Genomic DNA, 20,674 nt, shown 5'->3' on the forward strand with positions numbered 1-20,674 from the left:
GACAACACCTTTCCCCCCTCAGGAGACTGAAAAGATTTGTCATGGGTCCCCAGATCCTCAAAAAGCTGCACCATCGAGAGCATCCTGACGGCATCTGACCGTAAGGCACTACAGAGGGTAGTGCGTACGGCCCAGTACATCACTGGGGCCAAGCTTCCAGCCATCCAGGACCTATATACTAGGCGGTGTCAGAGGAAAGCCCAAAAAATTGTCAAAGACTCCAGTCACCCAAGACCTAGACTGTTCTCTCTGCTACCGCACGGCACGCGTTACTGGAGCTCCAAGCCTGGGACCAAAAAGCTCCTTAACAGCTTCTACCCCCAAGCCATAAGACTGCTGAACAATTAATCAAATGGCCATTTGTTTTTACACTGCTCTTACTCGCTGTTTATTATCTATGCATAGCCGCTTCACCCCTACCTACATGTACAAATTACCTCGATTAACCTGTATCCCCGCACATTGACTCAGTACCGGTACCCACTGTATATAGCCTCGTTGTTGTTATTTTATTGTGTTACTTGTTCATATTTTTTACCTTATTTTATTTGGTAAATATTTTCTTAACTCTTTCTTGCACTGCATTGTTGGTTAAGGGCTTATAAGTAAGCATTTCACGATAAGGTTTACAGCTGTTGTATTCGGCACGTGACAAATACAGTTTGATTTGATTTGACAAGGCGCGCTGTAAAATGTTAAAAAATGATCGCCAACGCTGATCAATAGCCATAACACAAACTCATCCTTACGGTATTGTTGTTCTAAATTAAATCAACCTCTTCACCCTCATCATTCAGTTAGTTCTAATTTAAATTTGATTGTGAAGTAATTCCATCCATTTGTCGTTCATTCAGTGGGCTGGCATGGTTTGCTTTGCTGGATAGGATATGTTTTACATTATTCTGAAGGCCTATTGCAAACATGTAGCATGTTTTTGTTTCCCTTACAATACATTTGTTTAGTAATAGAGTTACAGTAAATACAACAGTCCCATAACAAGCATCTTTTTACAAAGTCAAACGTTAAAGAGAATGTTATAAATCTGCAAGGTGCGCGGTCAAATTGTCTGCTACTGATGAATAGACATGACACAAACTAATCATTACACGATTGTCTTTCTAAATGAAATCAACCTCTTCACCCTCCTTATTATTCAGTTAGGCCTCATTTAAATTCAATTGGGAAGTAAGGTGCAAAATTATCGCCCATTCATGCATTTGTCATTCATTCAGTGAGGAGAGAGAGAGACACATTAGCGCCTGGCTGGGTATCAACATCTTACAGTAAATTGTCTTGGCGGGTTAAGTTGGGAATAGGTAAGAAGGCTCTTAATAATTTTCTGTTTGTGATTAAAAAATTTGGACAAATGAGCAGTGTAAATTACAAACATTTTGGAAAAGTCAGGGAAGGAGCAGGACATACAGTTGAAATCGGAAGTTTACATACACCTTAGCCAACTACATTTCAACTCAGTTTTTTTTCACAATTCCTGACATTTAATCTCAGTAAAAATTCCCTGTCTTAGGTCAGTTAGATTCACCACTTTATTTTAAGAATGTGAAATGTCAGAATAACAGTAGAGAGAATGATTTATTTCAACTTTTATTTCTTTCATTACATTCCCAGTGGGTCAGAAGTTTACATACACTCAATTAGTATTTGGTAGCATTGCCTTTAAATTGTTTTACTTGGATCAAATGTTTTGGGTAGCCTTCCACAAGCTTTCCACAATAAGTTGGGTGAATTTTGGCCCATTCCTCCTGACAGAGCTGGTGTAACTGAGTCAGGTTTGTCGGCCTCCTTGCTCGCACACGCTTTCTCAGTTCTGCCCACAAATGTTCTATAGGGTTGAGGTCAGGGCTTTGTGATGGCCACTCCAATACCTTGACTTTATTGTCCTTAAGCCATTTTGACACAACTTTGGAAGTATGCTGGGGTCATTATCCATTTGGGAAGACCCATTTGCGACCAAGCTTTTACTTCCTGATTGATGTTTTGAGATGTTGCTTCAATATATCCACATAATTTGCCTGCCTCATGATGCCATCTATTTTGTGAAGTGCACCCGTCCCTCCTGCAGCAAAGCACCCCCACAACATGATGCTGCCACCCCCGTGATTCACGGTTGGGATGGTGTTCTTTGGCTTGCAAGCCTCGCCCTTTTTCCTCCAAACCTAACGATGGTCATTATGGCTATTCAGTTATATTTTTGTTTCATCAGACCAGAGGACATTTCTCCAAAAGGTACAATCTTTGTCCCCATGTGCAGTTGCAAACCGTAGTCTGGCTTTTTTATGGCGGTTTTGGAGCAGTGGATTCTTCCTTGCTGAGCGGCCTTTCAGGTTATGTCAATATAGTACTCGTTTTACTGTGGATATAGATACTTTTGTACCTGTTTCCTCCAGCATCTTCACAGGGTCCTTTGCTGTTGTTCTGGGATTGATTTGCACTTTTCGCACCAAAGTATGTTCATCTCTAGGAGACAGAATGCATCTCCTTTCTGAGTGGTATGACGGCTGCATGGTCCCATGGTGTTTATACTTGCATACTCTTGTTTGTACGGATGAACGTGGTACCTTCAGGTATTTGGAAATTGCTCCCAAGGATGAACCAGACTTGTGGAGAGCCACAATTTTCTTCTGTGGTTTTGGCTTTCTTTTAATTTTCCCATGATGTCAAGCAAAGAGGCAGTGAGTTTGAAGGTAGGCCTTGATATACATCCACAGGTACACCTCCAAATGACTCAAATGTTGTCTATCAGAAGCTATCAGAAGCTTCTAAAGCCATGACATAATTTTCAAATTGTTTAAAGGCACAGTCAACTTAGTGTATGTAAACTTCTGACCCAATGAAATTGTGATACAGTGAATTATAAGTGAAATAATGTGTCTGTAAACAGTTGTTGGAAAAATGACTTATGTCATACACAAATTAGATGTCCTAACCGACTTGCCAAAACTATAGTTTGTTAACAAGACATTTGTGGAGTGGTTGAAAAATGAGTTTTAATCACTCCGACTTAAGTGTATGTAAACTTTCAACTTCAACTGTAGCTTAGCAAATGTCAGTGGCCATTGGCCTATGGTGGTTCTAGTGTTAAGGCTGAGTCCCAATTTTCTTTACAGTACAACATTGAACAAGATTTGACAGAAATTTAAATCAGAATACAGCAGCATACTGTCATTTTATAGAAATAACACCTCCACATTGTTGTATATATTTACTTTATTTTCACTGAAACTGTAGGCAAAGTGCAGAAATGTATTCTTGGCAATAAACATATAGTATTTGTATTTGTATTTAGTCTATCATACCCATAGACCTGGTGGCTCAGCAGGAACTTCAAGTAGCTAGCAATCAAGAGGTTGTGAGTTCAAAGGTTGAGTCCCAAGTAAGCAGCATACTGTCCATTAACACCTTAATTTAGCTGTAAAAAATACAGTAACTAGTTGTAGATTTGAAAGTGAATTATTCTTAATGACGTTTGACATCTTGGCTTTCACATGTGCTCAAATGTTGTCACATGTAATTTCATGGTATCACATGTTGAAATGTTGCATCCCCATGTTGTCCAATAGGATTCACATGAGATCATGTTTTCACATGTGTCGTGTCATGGTATCACATGCTGACATTTTGCATCCTCATGTTGTCACATTTATGTCACAATAACTTCACGAAATTGTGTTCTCACATGTCCTCACGTGTTGTCACGTGTAGTTTTAGGCTTCCATGTGCAGCAGGTAGACATTCAGGTTGCACGGCTGAGTAGGTAAGAAACTCAAGAGAGGTTGACAGAGAGCCAGGAGGAGGGAGGGAGTGAATGAGGCAGGAAGAGGGAAGAGAGGAGGAGACAGTGATTGACAGGTGCCTGGGGCAATGGAGGGATCAGGGATGGGAGGAGCCAGAGAGGGCTGTAATAACCTGTCTGTAATGAGGTATCAAACCATATTAGTTCTGGGGTTAGCACAGAGCAAGACCAGCCAACTGGACTAAATTACTTCTGGTGTGAAGTCTATTAGTGTTAATGGCCTAATTAGGAGCGATTGTTAAGCTAGTGACGTTAGTGAGGCTTCTTCTTGTTGTGTTCGCCAGGTCAATTAAGACCGGCTAGCGCAAGTAAACAGAATGGGTGTTTTGTATGTACTGTATGTAGTGCAGCATGCTATGGATGTAGCAGATTGAATCAGAGGGATCCCCTGCAGTAATGCGGAGAGTGAGGTAGAAAGAGAGGGGGGAGGGATAGGTAGAGGAGGAGAGAAAGCTGACAAGTGATTTTTTGTGCTCCGCAGCCTAACCTTGCGGAGGAATGTGGAGAATTCAGTCTTGAGCCAGAACCTTCAGGGTGACTTTAGCCCGAGTTTCCTCCCCCTCTCCCTCTCTCTCTCTATAATGAATGCAATTAACCTTTGCGGAGCTCAGTGCGGTGTGCATGATGTCTAACAGGTTGGGGGAGTCAGCAGGGTGCAGGGATGTTGGAGGGTGATTGATTGATGTTCCATTGGACAGTTACTCTGCGTCATGTCCCCTTTTAATTGGCCTGGGGAAGAGTTGAGAGAGGGATGGAGAGAAAAGGAGAAGGGATGGAGAGAGGGAGGGAGGAGAGAGGGATGAAGAGAGGGATTGGGAGAAGGATCGAGAGAGAGATGGAGGGAGGGAGGAGAGAGGCATGGAGAGAGTTGATGGAGAGAGGGATGGAGAGGGATGGAGAGAGGGATGGAGAGAGATGGAGAGAGAGATGGAGAGAGAGATGGAGAGAGGGATGGAGAGAGGGATGGGAGAGGGATGGGAGAGGGATGGAGAGAGGGATGGAGAGGGATGGTGAGAGGGGAGGAGAGAGAGATGGAGAGAGGGATAGAGAGAGAGATGGAGAGAGGGATGGAGAAAGGGATGGAGAGGGGGATGAGAGAGGGATGGAGAGAGGGATAGAGAGGGATGGAGAGAGATGGAGGGAGGAGAGAGGCATGGAGAGAGGGATGGAGAGAGGGATGATAGATGGATGGAAAGGAGGAGTGAAGAGAGGGATGGAGAGAGTGAAAGGGTGACACTACTCTTACGGGAAAACCAAATTAATTAATGTGATAACAATAAGTGAACCCTTGTCTCCCAAAAAGGGTTCTTCTGATCAAAACAGTTAGTGGTAGAACCCTGTTGGAAACCTTTATTCTAAGAGTGTATTGGAGGACAAGGTCCAAGTTCCCTTCTGTCACATCTTCTTCTTGTAAGGAGGAGAGAGGAGGAATCAATGATTTGAGAAGCAACCATAGTGCATCCAAAAATCACAAGAACATCTAGAAAAATAGGTGTGAATGAAGCCCATAGGAATGCCAGTGGGCATAGAAACATAGCAGTCAACAGGGTCAGTAAGGGTTAATATTGACTGGTCCTCATCTCTAGCCAGTTCCAGACAGACCTTGTTGTCTTTCCTTCACCAGATGATGTGTGTCTAGCTGGCCTGCTTGTTGTCTATTTCCCCTCCCTCCCTCCCTCCCTCCCTCCCTCCCTCCCTCCCTCCCTCCCTCCCTCTCTCTCTTTCTCGCTCACTCTTTTTCTCTCATTCTTTTTCTCCCTCGCTATCTATCTATCTATAATCTATCTATCTATCTATCTATCTATCCAGCTCTTTCCATCTTATCCCCTCTGGCTTGGCGTATCTCTTTACCTTCCCCACTCTATTGTGTCTATTGATCTTCATCTGAGGTCAATAGCTTTTTAAAGCACCAAGATCGAAACTCCAGATGATCCTCCTCCCTTGCTTTCTCTCCTCTCTCTCTCTCCCTCCCTCTCTTTCTCTTTCCCTCGTCCCTCTCTGTCTTTGTCCCCCTTTTCTGCAGCATTGATCCGCAGGGTCAGGGAGAGCTTTCCCACTACAGTAATTTGTAGCCCAAGGTCACCAGGTTATGTACCTTTATATCTATCTGTCGGATCGCAGACAGGAACCGCTTGGAACACTTTCAAAGTTAAGTGAGTAAGTGGCGTGACTGTGAAGAAAAGGGTTTCATTTACTGGAGCTATTTAGAGACAGAGCTCAGATCCTAACTTTTAGATTGTGTAATCTAAGTTAACTCAGTATTAACATGTTACTGTGTGTCAGTTAAATGTTATAACAACTTATCAGGGCAGAATGACATCGTTTCGAAGACTTGTCCTGCAACATGACTGATGACGTGAAGGTGTTAAAGATGGGTCTGTTAACTGTTTCTGAAATGCCAGCACAATACAGACCTGGTTACATATACAGGCGTTGTGAACATCTCCCCCTGTTGGTCGTGTGGTGTAACGTCAGTCTGGCTCCAAGAAGAGAGTTGCAGTACCACCAGTATTTTATGTCAACAATCTCTGATTATCACACAGAGGATTTGTGCAGGGAAATGTATAGACCAGAAACTCTCTTTATTTTGAAAGAAATCCTTAAAGTCAGAGTAGCTAAATAGACCAAACGAAAGATTAGATTAGACAGAGTCCCAGATGTAATTGCAGGGTGGCTCTTCAGTAGGCTGATGGTCTGGGGTGGAAGCTATTGGCCAGTCTGACAGTTTTTTCTATGATGCTCATATATTGCCCGTTTCTGAGTGATGGAAGCGTCTAGAACAGGCCGTGTCTCGGGTGGCTGAAATCCTCCATGATCTTCTTGGCCTTCCAACACCTGGGCAGGCAGTGTGCACACATTGGTGCGTTCGGCTGACCATACCACCCACTGTAGAGCCTTACGGTCAGTGGAGGTGGAGTTGCAGTACCAAGCTGTGATGCAGCCCGACAGTATGCTCTCGATGGTGTTCCTGTACAACACTGTTAGAGCCCTCAGGGACAGGCCTCATTAATTAAGCATCCTGAGGTTGAAGAGGCGCTGTTGTGTCGCCTTCACCACGGTTTGACCATTTTAACTCCTCGGAGATGTGGACGCCGAGGAACTTTACGTTTTTGACCGTCTCCACAGCGGCCCCATTGACGAGGATGAGGGTGTGCTCAGACTGGTTCCTCCTGAAATCCACAGTCAGCTCCTTAGTTTGGCTGACATTGATGGAGAGGTTGTTTACCTGGCACCACACAGTCAGAGTGCCTACCTCCTTTCTGTAGGCCGTCTCGTTGTTGTTGGTAATCAGGCCTTTTACTGTTGTGTCGTCAGTGAACTTGATGATGGAGTTGGAACTGTGTGAGGGAGTAGAGGAAGGGACTGAGGACGCACCCTTGTGGTGCCCCTGTGTTGAGGATTAGTGTGGAGGAGGTTAATGTTGCCGACCTTCACCACCTGTGAATGGCCCGTCAGAAAGTCCAGGACCCAGTTGCATAGGGAGATATGTTATTTTGGTGTAGTGGAGTCTGGCTTCCTGAGCAATCTGATCAAAGCTCCAGGGCTTGTGTTTGATTCCAGTTTCAAACACATCGAGGCGAGACAAGGGACTCTGACCGTTCAAACGTTTCCTATCCTACTCACCAGTCACCACGGAGAGTCCAGATGTTATCTCTGACGTTCTCTGCATTTCTCTTTTTGTGGTAATTTCCTTGTGTGATATCCCCCACTTTCATAGCAGACATTTACTGTACCCAGACTTAGAGAGCATGACTTACTAAGTGTGTGTTAGTGCTTTATCATTAATTTGACATTATTACTATGTCCGGCTAAAAGGGGTATGGTATTGTATATTATGTGTTTGGGTGCCCCCACATGGGGAGGAGTAGGTACTGCAGCTCCATGGGATGTACAGTGAATTGAAGATTCTCAATTGCATACTCCTCGCTTCCTCTGTCATCACCTCCTTCACAAAACCCATCGGAGGAGAAGGTCAGAGGGAGGGACCTTTCCCAGCCAATGGATTTTGAGGAGGAAAAAGGAGACAAGGAGTATGCAATTGAGAGGAGGGTGTGGGTGGGCTGGTGGCTGCTGGATACATAAGACCTACATTGTTATTGTTGTTGTTGTTGTGCTTGTTGTTGTTTTTGACTCTCTAGGGTCTGCTTCAGTAATACATTCAGGAATAGATGAGGAGGTATATGTAATCCCACAGTGTGTGTGTGTGTGTGTGTGTGTGTGTGTGTGTGTGTGTGTGTGTGTGTGTGTGTGTGTGTGTGTGTGTGTGTGTGTGTGTGTGTGTGTGTGTGTGTGTGTGTGAGTCTGTGAGTGCTCCTCTAATCTCTTGGGGGTAATTTCCCTCTGGGAATAGATGAACTTGAGAGTCATTATCATCAGGCTGTATGCAGGCTCAGTTCTCTCTCTCTCTCTCTCTCTGTCTGTCTGTCTGTCTGTCTCTCTCTCTCTCTCTCTCTCTCTCTCTCTCTCTCTCTCTCTCTCTCTCTCTCTCTCTCTCTCTCTCTCTCTCTCTTTTTTTTCCCCTTGACTCTCTTTGTTTAATTTTCTCCTCTTTCTGCAATAGCACAGTTGCACCTGATTTGTTGAATGTACATATCTGTGATTCTGATGTGGGTGTATTGTGTTTCAGTCATGTGGGTGTATTGTGTTTCAGTCATGTGGGTGTTTCAGTCATGTGGGTGTATAGTGTTTCAGTCATGTGGGTGTATTGTGTTTCAGTCATGTGGGTGTTTCAGTCATGTGGGTGTATTGTGTTTCAGTCATGTGGGTGTATTGTGTTTCAGTCATGTGGGTGTATTGTGTTTCAGTCATGTGGTGTATTGTGTTTCAGTCATGTGGGTGTATTGTGTTTCAGTCATGTGGGTGTATTGTGTGTGTTCCAACTCTCTGATGAGTGTGTATTGGAGATGTTCCAGATATCTAATGTATGTGTAATGTGCATTTTGCAGGTACCTGATTCCCTCCCTGGACCGTTCCCATGCTGGCTTCTACCGATGTATCGTCAGGAACCGTGTAGGAGCCTTACTACAGAGGAGGACTGAAGTACAGGTGGCATGTAAGTGACTGTGTGTGTGTGTGTGTGTGTGTGTGTGTGTGTGTGTGTGTGTGTGTGTGTGTGTGTGTGTGTGTGTGTGTGTGTGTGTGTGTGTGTGTGTGAGTGGAAACAACTCTGATATTGATTGTAGGTAGTGTGTGACTATCCCCCTGACAGTGTGACTGTATCAAGATAGGTGCCCTTGCTAGGAGCTGTGGGAGAGTGGGCCATCTGCGTCAAGGGGTAAAAGATCTACCTGCATCTCATTTACTGAGCGTTTGCCCCCCCAGACAGCTGTTCCACTCAACCCTCTCATTAGATGGATTATGTTGTGCTGTTGTTTTTAACTTTCCACCATTTTATAATATGACTCCCACTTATTTTATTCCCTTCTTTGTCAACAACATCTGTTAGTCTCAGGGAGTTTTGAACATGTACCCATAAATTCAGATTGAAGTTAAAGTACTCCTCTCCCTAGCACTCGTTCTACTCTCATCACCACTGTGTTATTACACTGCAAGCAGGCAGACTGGTGTGGCGGTCAAGACGGTGTCACGGTGAATGTATTCCCCTTTCGTCTCCCAGTGTGTTGGCCCCTATAGATGGACCCCCCTTCAAGCTAATCAGCAGTCATTCTGTCTGCAACATTTGAACTGTAATTCATATATTTCATATGTATGCTATCGCAAACATGTTGATGAAGGCCTTTGGTCACATTAGAATATGATTTATATTTTATTTCAAATAACACATTTCCATGAGTTTATGTTACTGTAGGCTGTATGTAAAAAAATGATAAAATAATTTTTAAAATACGCACATTTCAAGTGTTCAATCAATTTTATTAATTGAGTGAACTGTGAAACAGAAAAAAAATGTGTTGGAATATGGTAACAGCTTTTTTTATAATGATTTTAATAACAATATATAAATGATCCCAACCACCAAGACGCACGGTCAAAAGACGCACAGTCAAATGATGAAAACGTCAGCAGCCTAGACATCATTATAAGCACCAAGTGGCCTTGACAAATAGTGAAACTCAGCACAAAATCAATAATGTCATTATAATGCATATAAGTGTCTATGACAGCAGTCAAAAATAGTCAGTTGGATATCATTTAGCTGGGTAGCCTAGTGGTTAGAGCATTGGGCCAGTAACGGGTTGCTGGATTAAATCCCCTAGCTGACAAGGTACAAATCTGTCATTCTGAACCTGAGCAAGGCAGTTAACCCACTGATCCCTGGGCGCCAAAGACGTGGATGTTGATTATGGCAGCCCCTGCACCTGTCTCATTCAGAGGGGTTTAGCTAAATGCGGAAGACACATTTCAGTTGAATGCATTCAGTTGTACAACTGACTGGGTATCCCCTTTTCCATTATCCTTGTCCTAACAGTTGACACAATTTTCGCAACTTTCACTTGCTTTACATCCCTTTGTTTGCCTGTAGTGTATAATAGTCCAAATCTTTGTCTTTATTGTGTTCCCGTTGTCTTGTTATTCTTCAACAATAGTAATATTGCCTTATTTTGCGCAGAGGGAGGGAGCACCCATCTCACTTTGTTCATGGTGCCGGCCAGACTTGTTTTCTTTGCAAGCTTCGACAGTTCTTCGACAGTCATAGAAGTTAATAAATTGTCCATGGTGACATTTCTCGTCTTGTCGACATAAAGTTCCCCAAGCCTCATCATCACATTCTCCGACACTCGGGGGGATTATCAGCTGGGCTCTACACTTTCAGCTGTCTGAAGGAGCAGAGCAGGCCCATCTGTTGGAAGGAGGTCCAACAGGGGAAAACGTTTAAGGAAAGGACATGCTCTCCTAAAACTGGGTGTAATTCCTGTTCTGTTTGTGATATTAAGATTCTAACACCGACAGTGTGTAATATAGATTTATTTCGTAAAAGTCAAGGTTGGTGGGGGGCATGACTAAAAAGATGAAATCACGAGCCGTCAAAACGACTGCTTTAGTCGTTCTAGTGTTAACACGCCAGGGACATGTGACTGCTTGTGACACAATTTTGCATCTGACTGAACAATGTATCCAATCAGGCATGAGGGTGAAATAGAGGACCAAGCGCTCCCAGGGGTATAGTCACTGATGGTGTCACACAAACACACACCCGTATCCCTCCACCTCTCTCTCTCTCTCTCTCTCTCTCTCTCTCTCTCTCTCTCAGCCATTGTCTCTCACACACATGGGGATTTAAACTTAGATTGGCTTACCCCGGCCTCAGACCATGTTTATGATTACTTGTCTTGATATTAACATGTCTCATCTGATTGCAAAACTCTCACAGATTGATTAATGTAAAAAAATCCAGCAAACTCCTTGCTGATTGACCTAATTCTGACAAATAGCCCCCACAAGTACTTGTCCAGTGGTGTCTTTGCTACTGATCTCAGTGATCACTGTCCTTTTGCATGTATTAGAGATACCAAACAGACTAACACTGATCCTTATAATAATTATGAAGATAAATGTGTTTTTTTTCTTCATGATATGTATTACTCTGACTGTTTCTTCATCGGCTACATGCCTGACCCATAATTAACTAATCTCTCTGGCAGACAAACATACTCCTTTTAAATGCCTTAGAGTAAAAAACACAACAAATCCCTGGTTCTCTATGGAACGTTCAGATCTTGTTATGTTGAGAAAAAAATAATATCCTCTGGTTGCAGAATCTTTAACACAATATTTTTTACCTAACAGTTCTTTTCTGGTACCATATCCCAGGGTCTGGAAGGTGGCCCATATACTCCTCCTTCACAAAGGCAGTGACCCGTATGACCTAAATAATTATTGCGCCATTTTCAAACTCTCTTGCCAAGCTAAAAATCTGGAAACCTTGGTAAATACTCAACTTATATCCTTTTAAACTACTAAATGTATTCTAAATGTAGACCAGTCAGGTTCCAGACCAGGTCATAGCACCATCTTCACTTCTTATTTGGTTAAAAATTCTGTTCTTATTTGTTTGGATAAGAAGAAACAATGTGCATCCATTTTTATTGACCTAAAACATTTGACACTGTGGACCACTTATTACTTATTCAGAGGCTTTCATCAATTGGCCTGCACCAGGCTGCTTTGAATAGTATTTACAGTACAGAAAACAGTGTGTATTTATTGATGGTGTTATATCAGGTTTTCTGGACATAACAAAGGGTGTCCAACACAGATCGATTCTTAGTCCGGTTCTTTTCACTATTTACATGAACAATATTGTTTTATCTCTAAAGAAATATTTACTTTCACCTGTATGCCGATGACACTGTGGTGTATGCTAATGCATACAATCTGCCATTATTGCCCTGCAGAAAGCCTTAGTTGAACTGAAATTGTTACTTAATTCAGGTTAAACCAAGTATATCTGTCAGTGGTGGGTGTAGCTGGTGCATGGAAGTCAGGCGCAGGAGAGCAGAGATGAATGGACAAAGCACTTTACTTAGGCAATCATAATACAAAATGCAACCGCGTCACAAAACAAATGCCCACAGAACAAGTGAGGCAGCACAAAGTACAAAGTACCGGCTGCCACAAAGCACGGGTAATAAAGAAATCTGGTGCAAACCAGCCGGCAGCGTGCCAACCTTGACAATAAACAATATCCCACACAGACATGGAGGGAACAGAGGGTTAAATACACATGTTAATTAGTAGGAGATGTAAACCAGGTGTGCAGGAAGACAAGGCAAAACAAATGGAAAATGAAAGGTGGATCGGCGATGGCTAGAAGACCGCCAACGTCGAACGCCGCCCGAACAAGGAGAGGAACCGACTTCTGGCGGAAGTCGTGACAATATCTTATATTCCAAATCACGTGAAAATGAATTTGATGATTTATGCATACGTAGTTTGGAGGGTGTCCCCGCGTGTAAATATCTGGCCGTCAGGATTGACAAAAAGCTATCTTTCCAAAAGCATGTTGATGAGTTAGTTAAGAAATGAAGAATTAAAATAAGCTTATTGTATAGGAACAGGTCCCATCTTTCGTTAAATAGCAGAAAACAAATCATTCAGACAATATTCATTCCGGTTATCGTCAATATGAATACAGCTGCCACTGTATTGAAGCCATTGTTCCCAGTTTATTATGGCGAATTGCGCTTTATTACGGGCGCTAGGTTCAGTATACATCATTGCATTATCTATCAGAAAGTAAGCTGGCCCTCTTTGAAGTCTCGTAGATCGATGCATTGCACTCTTTTTGTCTGTAAAGCCCTCTTGCTTAGACTTCTGCCATACCTTACCTCATTGATAACCTTCAAACGTATAAGTTACCAGGGATGGCTAACCCTGGCGAGCCCTTCAGTCTCCACCAACTTAGGTGAATCTGCTTTTAGTTTTTTTGTGCCTCTCATGTAGAATAATCTCTAAATGTGTAAATGATGTGTATATGTACTGAACAAAAATATAAACACAACATGTAAAGTGTTGGTTCCATGTTTCATGAGCTGAAATAGAAGATCCCAGAAATCTTCTATACGTACAAAAAGCTTTTTTCTCTCAAATGTTGTTTACAAATATGTTTACATCCCTGTTAGTGAGTATTTCTTCTTTGCCAAGAGAATCCATTCACCTGACAGGTGTAGCATATCAAGAACTTGATTTAACAGCCTGATCATTACACCTTGTGCTAGGGAAATTAAAAGGCCACTCTAAAATGTGCAGTTTTGTCACACAACACAACGCCACAGATGTCTCAAGTTTTGAGGTAGCCTGCAATTGGCATGATGACTACAGTAATGTCCACCAGAGCTGTTGTCAGAGAATTGTATGTTCATTTTTGTACCATATTTCATTTGGCAGTATGTCCAACCGGCCTCACAACCACAGACAACGTGTAACCACGCCAGCCCAGGACCTCCACATCTGGTTACTTTACATGCAGGATTGTCTGAGACCAGCCACTGAACAGCTGATGAAACTGAGGAGTATTTATGTCTGTAATAAATAATAAATCGCTTTTGTTGGAGAAAACTCATTCTGATTGGTTGGGCCTGGCTCCCCTGTGGGTGGACCTGGCTCCCAAGTGGGTGGGCCTATGCCCTCCCAGGCCCACCATGGCGGCGCCCTTGCTCATTCATGTGAAATCCATAGATTAGGTCCTAATTTATTTATTTCAATTGACTGATTTCCTGATAGGAACTGTAATTCAGTAAAATCGTTGAAATTGTTGCATGTTGCATTTAGACATTTGTTCTGCATAGATATGTATAGTGTAATTATTATTTATTGATGTGTTCTGTATGGTGTAATTATTATTTATTGATGTGTTCTGTATAGATATGTATGGTGTAATTATTATTTATTGATGTGTTCTGTATACATATGTATGGTGAAATTATTATTTATTGATGTGTTCTGTATACATATGTATGGTGTAATTATTATTTATTGATGTGTTCTGTATACATATGTATAGTGTAATTATTATTTATTGATGTGTTCTGTATACATATGTATGGTGTAATTATTATTTATTGATGTGTTCTGTATACATATGTATAGTGTAATTATTATTTATTGATGTGTTCTGTATAGATATGTATAGTGTAATTATTATTTATTGATGTGTTCTGTATAGATATGTATAGTGTAATTATTATTTATTGATGTGTTCTGTATAGATATGTATAGTGTAATTATTATTTATTGATGTGTTCTGTATATATATGTATAGTGTAATTATTATTTATTGATGTGTTCTGTATAGATGTGTATAGTGTAATTATTATTTATTGATGTGTTCTGTATCGATATGTATAGTGTAATTATTATTTATTGATGTGTTCTGTATAGTGTAATTATTATTTATTGATGTGTTCTGTATAGATATGTATAGTGTAATTATTATTTATTGATGTGTTCTGTATAGATATGTATAGTGTAATTATTATTTACTGATGTGTTCTGTATAGATATGCATAGTGTAATTATTATTTATTGATGTGTTCTGTATAGTGTAATTATTATTTATTGATGTGTTCTGTATAGTGTAATTATTATTTATTGATGTGTTCTGTATAGATATGTATAGTGTAATTATTATGTATTGATGTGTTCTGTATAGATATGTATAGTGTAATTATTATTTATTGATGTGTTCTGTATAGTGTAATTATGATTTATTGATGTGTTCTGTATAGTGTAATTATTATTTATTGATGTGTTCTGTATAGTGTAATTATTATTTATTGATGTGTTCTGTATAGTGTAATTATTATTTATTGATGTGTTCTGTATAGATATGTATAGTGTCATTATTATTTATTGATGTGTTCTGTATAGATATGTATAGTGTAATTATTATTTATTGATGTGTTCTGTATAGATATGTATAGTGTAATTATGATGTATTGATGTGTTCTGTATAGTGTAATTATTATGTATTGATGTGGTCTGTATAGATATGTATAGTGTAATTATTATTTATTGATGTGTTCTGTATAGATATGTATAGTGTAATTATTATTTATTAATGTGTTCTGTATAGATATGTATAGTGTAATTATGATGTATTGATGTGTTCTGTATAGATATGTATAGTGTAATTATTATTTATTGATGTGTTCTGTATAGATATGTATAGTGTGATTATTATGTATTGATGTGTTCTGTATAGATATGTATAGTGTAATTATTATTTATTGATGTGTTCTGTATAGATATGTATAGTGTAATTATGATGTATTGATGTGTTCTGTATAGATATGTATAGTGTAATTATTATTTATTGATGTGTTCTGTATAGATATGTATAGTGTAATTATTATTTATTGATGTGTTCTGTGTAGTGTAATTATTATTTATTGATGTGTTCTGTATAGATATGTATAGTGTAATTATGATGTATTGATGTGTTCTGTATAGATATGTATAGTGTAATTATTATTTATTGATGTGTTCTGTATAGATATGTATAGTGTAATTATTATTTATTGATGTGTTCTGTATAGATATGTATAGTGTAATTATTATTTATTGATGTGTTCTGTATAGATATGTATAGTGTAATTATTATTTATTGAAGTGTTCTGTATAGATATGTATAGTGTAATTACTATGTATTGATGTGTTCTGTATAGATATGTATAGTGTAATTATTATGTATTGATGTGTTCTGTATAGATATGTATAGTGTAATTATTATTTATTGATGTGTTCTGTATAGTGTATTTATTATTTACTGATGTGTTCTGTATAGTGTAATTATTATTTATTGATGTGTTCTGTATAGTGTAATTATTATCTATTGATGTGTTCTGTATAGATATGTATAGTGTAATTATTATTTATTGATGTGTTGTGTATAGATATGTATAGTGTAATTATTATTTATTGATGTGTTCTGTATAGTGTAATTATTATTTATTGATGTGTTCTGTATAGTGTAATTATTATTTATTGATGTGTTCTGTATAGATATGTATAGTGTAATTATTATTTATTGATGTGTTCTGTATAGATATGTATAGTGTAATTATTATTTATTGATGTGTTCTGTATAGATATGTATAGTGTAATTATTATGTATTGATGTGTTCTGTATAGATGTGTATAGTGTAATTATTATGTATTGATGTGTTCTGTATAGATATGTATAGTGTAATTATTATGTATTGATGTGTTCTGTATAGATATGTATAGTGTAATTATTATTTATTGATGTGTTCTGTATAGATATGTATAGTGTAATTATTATTTACTGATGTGTTCTGTATAGTGTAATTATTATTTACTGATTTGTTCTGCAAAAGAGACGGTTGGTCTCAGCATGACTTCCTGCTTAAACAAAGGTTAGATAAGTCAAATCTTTGTCTTTCTCACACTCTCTCTTCCTCCTGTTTGTCTCTCTCTCTCTCTCTCTCGCTCTCTCTCTCTCTCTCTCTCTCTCTCTCTCTGTTTTTTATACACATCTCTTTCTCTATTATCTGCCACCCTCTTTCAGTTTTTCCTCCCTCCCTTCTTCCCTCTATCTCTCTTTCCCTCTATCTCTTACCAACCCCCACTCTCTCTCTCTCTCTCCCTCTCCTCCGCCAGCAGCTTGTGGTGTGTTGAATGTGAAACAGAGTAAGAAGGAAAGGAATAAAGCTTCATTTTTGGGAAAAATCACTTGTTCCTTAAACCTCATTTAGATCTACTATTAAATAATGTGGCATATGAGCAAGTTGAGGAGACTAAACTGCTGGGTGTCACCCTAGATAACAAGCTGTCATGGTCAAAACATATAGACTCAATGGTTGCTTAAATGGGAAGAGGTCTGTCCATCATAGGGCTTTGCTCTGCCTTCTTGATATCTCAGTCGTACCTGGACTACTGCTCAGCTGTGTGGTCATGTGCCGCAAAGAGGGACATAGGTACATTTCAGGTGGTCCAGTACAAAGCAGCACGTATCGCACGTAGATGTACACAGAGGGAAAGTATCAGTAATATGCATTTTGATCTTTCCTGGCTCAAAGTTGAGGAGAGATTGACTGCATCACCATTGGTCTTTGTACGAGGTATTGATGTGTTGAAGGTACGGACACTCATCGGTACAACACATGCATCTCTTCACAGTCTCCAGGTCCAGAACAGAGGCTGGGAAACACAGTATTAAATAGAGCCATGACTACATGGAACTCTCTGCCACCCCAGGTAACTCAAGCTAGCAATTAAACCAGATTCAAAAAAGAGATAAAAGAAAACCATACTGCAGAAAGGGAAGTGAAGAGACACAGCCATTTTGTATATCTTGTATTGTAATTTCCAATGTATTATGTAATAGACCTAGATATTGTGTGTATGTACTGATATGGAGGCTATGTGTGATGTTAAATTGATGTAGTTCAGTCCTTGACCAATAATGTTCTGTATTATGTATTATGTCATGTTTCCTGTAGTCCCCAGGAAGAGTAGCTGATGCTTTTGCTGTGGCTAAAAGGGATCCTAATACATACCGATACCAATACACCTGCATCAGAGTGGGAGAGAGAGAGAGGGAGGGGGAGAGCAGGCGAGAGAGAGGGAGGGGGAGAGGGGGAGAGAGAGAGGGAGAATGAGAGGGGGAGAGAGAGAGGGAGACTGAGAGGGGGAGAGAGCGAGGGAGAATGAGAGGGGGAGAGAGAGAGGGAGAATGAGAGGGAGAATGAGAGGGGGAGAGAGAGAGGGGGAGAGAGAAGGGGAGGGGGAGAGCAGGAGCGAGAGAGAGAGAATGAGAGGGGGAGAGAGTGAGGGAAAGGGAGAGAGAGGGAGGGTGAGAGCGGGAGAGAGAGAGGGAGAATGAGAGGGGGAGAGAGAGAGAATGAGAGGGGGAGAGAGAGAGGGAGGGGGAGAGAGAGAGGGAGAATGAGAGGGGGAGAGAGAGAGAGAATGAGAAGGGAAGAGAGAGAGGGAGGGGGAGAGAGAGAGAGAGAGAGAGAGAGGGAGGGTGAGAGCGGGAGAGAGAGAGGGAGAATGAGAGGGGGAGAGAGAGAGAATGAGAGGGGGAGAGAGAGAGGGAGGGGGAGAGAGAGAGGGAGAATGAGAGGGGGAGAGAGAGAGAGAATGAGAAGGGGAGAGAGAGAGGGAGGGGGAGAGAGAGAGAGAGAGAGAGAGAGAGAGAGAGAGAGAGAGAATGAGAGAATGAGAGGGGGAGAGAGAGAATGAGAGGGGAGAGAGAGAGGGAGGGGGAGAGACAGAGGGAGAATGAGAGGGGGAAGAGAGAGAGAGGTGGAGAGAGAGAGAGAATGAGAGGGGGAGAGAGGGGGGGGATGAGAGGGAGGTGGAGAGAGAGAGGGAGGGTGAGAGCGGGAGAGAGAGAGGGAGAATGAGAGGGGGAGAGAGAGGGGGAGAGAGAGAGGGAGAATGAGAGGGGGAGAGAGAGAGGGAGGGTGGGTGGGAGACTGAAAAGGAGAGGAGAGAGAGAAACAGAGGGAGAGTGGAGGTTAGACCAGACAATTAGGATTGCAGAGACACACCTCTCTGAAAGAGGAACACGGCGAGGAGAAGCATTGCAGATTAGGAACAACGACGACATCAAAGCAAAGTCGAGGGATTTGAAGACTTCACAGATTTCCATTTGGGTCCTAAGCAGTACAGCAGCACAGCAATACCAGATTACAGATTTATTCTCTTTGAAAGAAAAAAGAGATTTGCCACAATTGACCACTGTCATTCTACACATTCAGGAAATCTGTTTGGTTCAAAATCTAAAGGCTTTTGCATGTATCAAAGATGGTATTATTTCTAAAATGTGTGGTAACTTAATTGACTGTTTGATGTATTATTCACATAGAGAGGTTAGAGAGGATTTATTGGATTTTTAACATCTATTTGGCGGGGAAACTGACAGAAAGTTACCTTTCGAGTCCCCAACTCTGTGTCTTTAATGGCTTGTAGCACAACTAGGCCTACATCATCAATGACAGCCACTGCTCAAGCATGTAGTCTCATTGGAACAACGTTGTGGGCACTAAAGAGAAAGTGAAGCTACTATTCTTCAGCAATCCACTCTTATTGAGTCTGAGGTGATAATGGCTGCGTTTACACAGGCAGCCCAAATCTGATCTTTTTTTCGAAAAACGTATTTATTGCCGACACGATGTTTGAATTTGAAAAGGAAACCAAAATTAAAGAAAGTTTGAGAAAGACAGGAAGACTGCATTATTATGTAATATGAATATGACAGTTACATTATATCAGTTCTACAGTTGCCAAAGTACCATTTTTTATAAAAATATATTTTATCAACTTATCAGCTGTCTGACCAACTGGTTCAATATAACACCTCAGTTCAAAAAAACAGATAGTGAAAACATTTTCGGAGACAAAAGATCAAGTTTGAGAGAGAATATTCTCCTCAGTAATAACTCAACTGTAATTTGTTTTCTGTTTTTCTCTCCTTTCTTTCTTTAGTCATGGGCAGTTTTGAAGAGGGTGAGCGTGCCCAGTCGGTCTCTCAGGGGGAGGGGGCGGTTGTTCCCGCTCCACGCATCAGGAGCTTTCCCCAGCCGCAGGTCACATGGTTCAGAGACGGACGCAAGATTCCGCCCAGCAGCCGCATGTAAGATGCACGATGATGCAGTCTCTTATGCAGCTCACTCGCTCTGTCTCTCTCTCTGTCTCTCTCTCTGTCTATATATATATGTACCTCTCTGTTATTGTTGTCACAGACATTGTGTCGTTTTTTCCATCAAGATGTTGTCTATTTGCATAACAATAGATATGTTGTCTATTATGTGTTTGTGTGAATGTGTTGTTCAGTCTATTGTGTTTCATATGTGTGGGCTGCATCTGTGGATTTTATGTATCTATATGCTATGTGGTTGATTGTGCATGTGTTTGAGAGAGAGTTGGAGAGAGGGAGAGAGAGAGAGAAAGAGAGGAAGAGAAGGGGAAGAGAAGGGGAAAGTGAGTTAGAGCGTGATAGAGTGCATGTTCTATCTGGTTGTAACTATGTCTCCATCACTTGAAATAGTCTTTGCCTCAGTGAAATGTACTCCCAGGGCCTCGCCTCTACTCTCCCTTTATTCTGCCCTCCAAATGGAGGCGAGGCAGTGAGGGAGACTTGTTTACCAGGTCAAAGAGAGGCCTGGTACTATCAGACTACATTGGGGCCAGACAGGGGCCTCTGAGAGGGGGGACAGGGGGCTCTGTGGCACTCTGAGTGCCTGGCAGAGCCGCTAACAGCCTCAAATAGGATTCTTGTCTTGGTTTCTTGTCTTGGCATTCCCCCTCTTAAAATGGAAAAAGGGTCAAATAGAGAGTTGCTTTTGGAAAGAGGTGCTAGTTTTCTGGCCTGAGTGGGAGACTGGGAGCACTGCTAATTTTGAGTAGAAGGATTGCCTCCAGATATATATA

General features: G+C 40.9%; 1 protein-coding gene across 1 annotated transcript in view; it reads left to right on the top strand.

The window, feature by feature from the left end:
• Positions 1 to 20,674, top strand: part of LOC139376789 (sidekick cell adhesion molecule 2b) — a 459,837-nt gene that overhangs the window by 341,108 nt on the left and 98,055 nt on the right. Inside the window, exons 3-4 of the mRNA XM_071119717.1 lie at positions 8,758 to 8,864; positions 19,730 to 19,877. Of these exons, the coding sequence (XP_070975818.1) occupies positions 8,758 to 8,864; positions 19,730 to 19,877 (255 nt within the window). The remainder of the gene's footprint in view (positions 1 to 8,757; positions 8,865 to 19,729; positions 19,878 to 20,674) is intronic.

The sequence above is a fragment of the Oncorhynchus clarkii genome, chromosome 20 (assembly GCF_045791955.1).
Source record: "Oncorhynchus clarkii lewisi isolate Uvic-CL-2024 chromosome 20, UVic_Ocla_1.0, whole genome shotgun sequence".
Classification (NCBI taxonomy): Eukaryota; Metazoa; Chordata; class Actinopteri; order Salmoniformes; family Salmonidae; genus Oncorhynchus; species Oncorhynchus clarkii.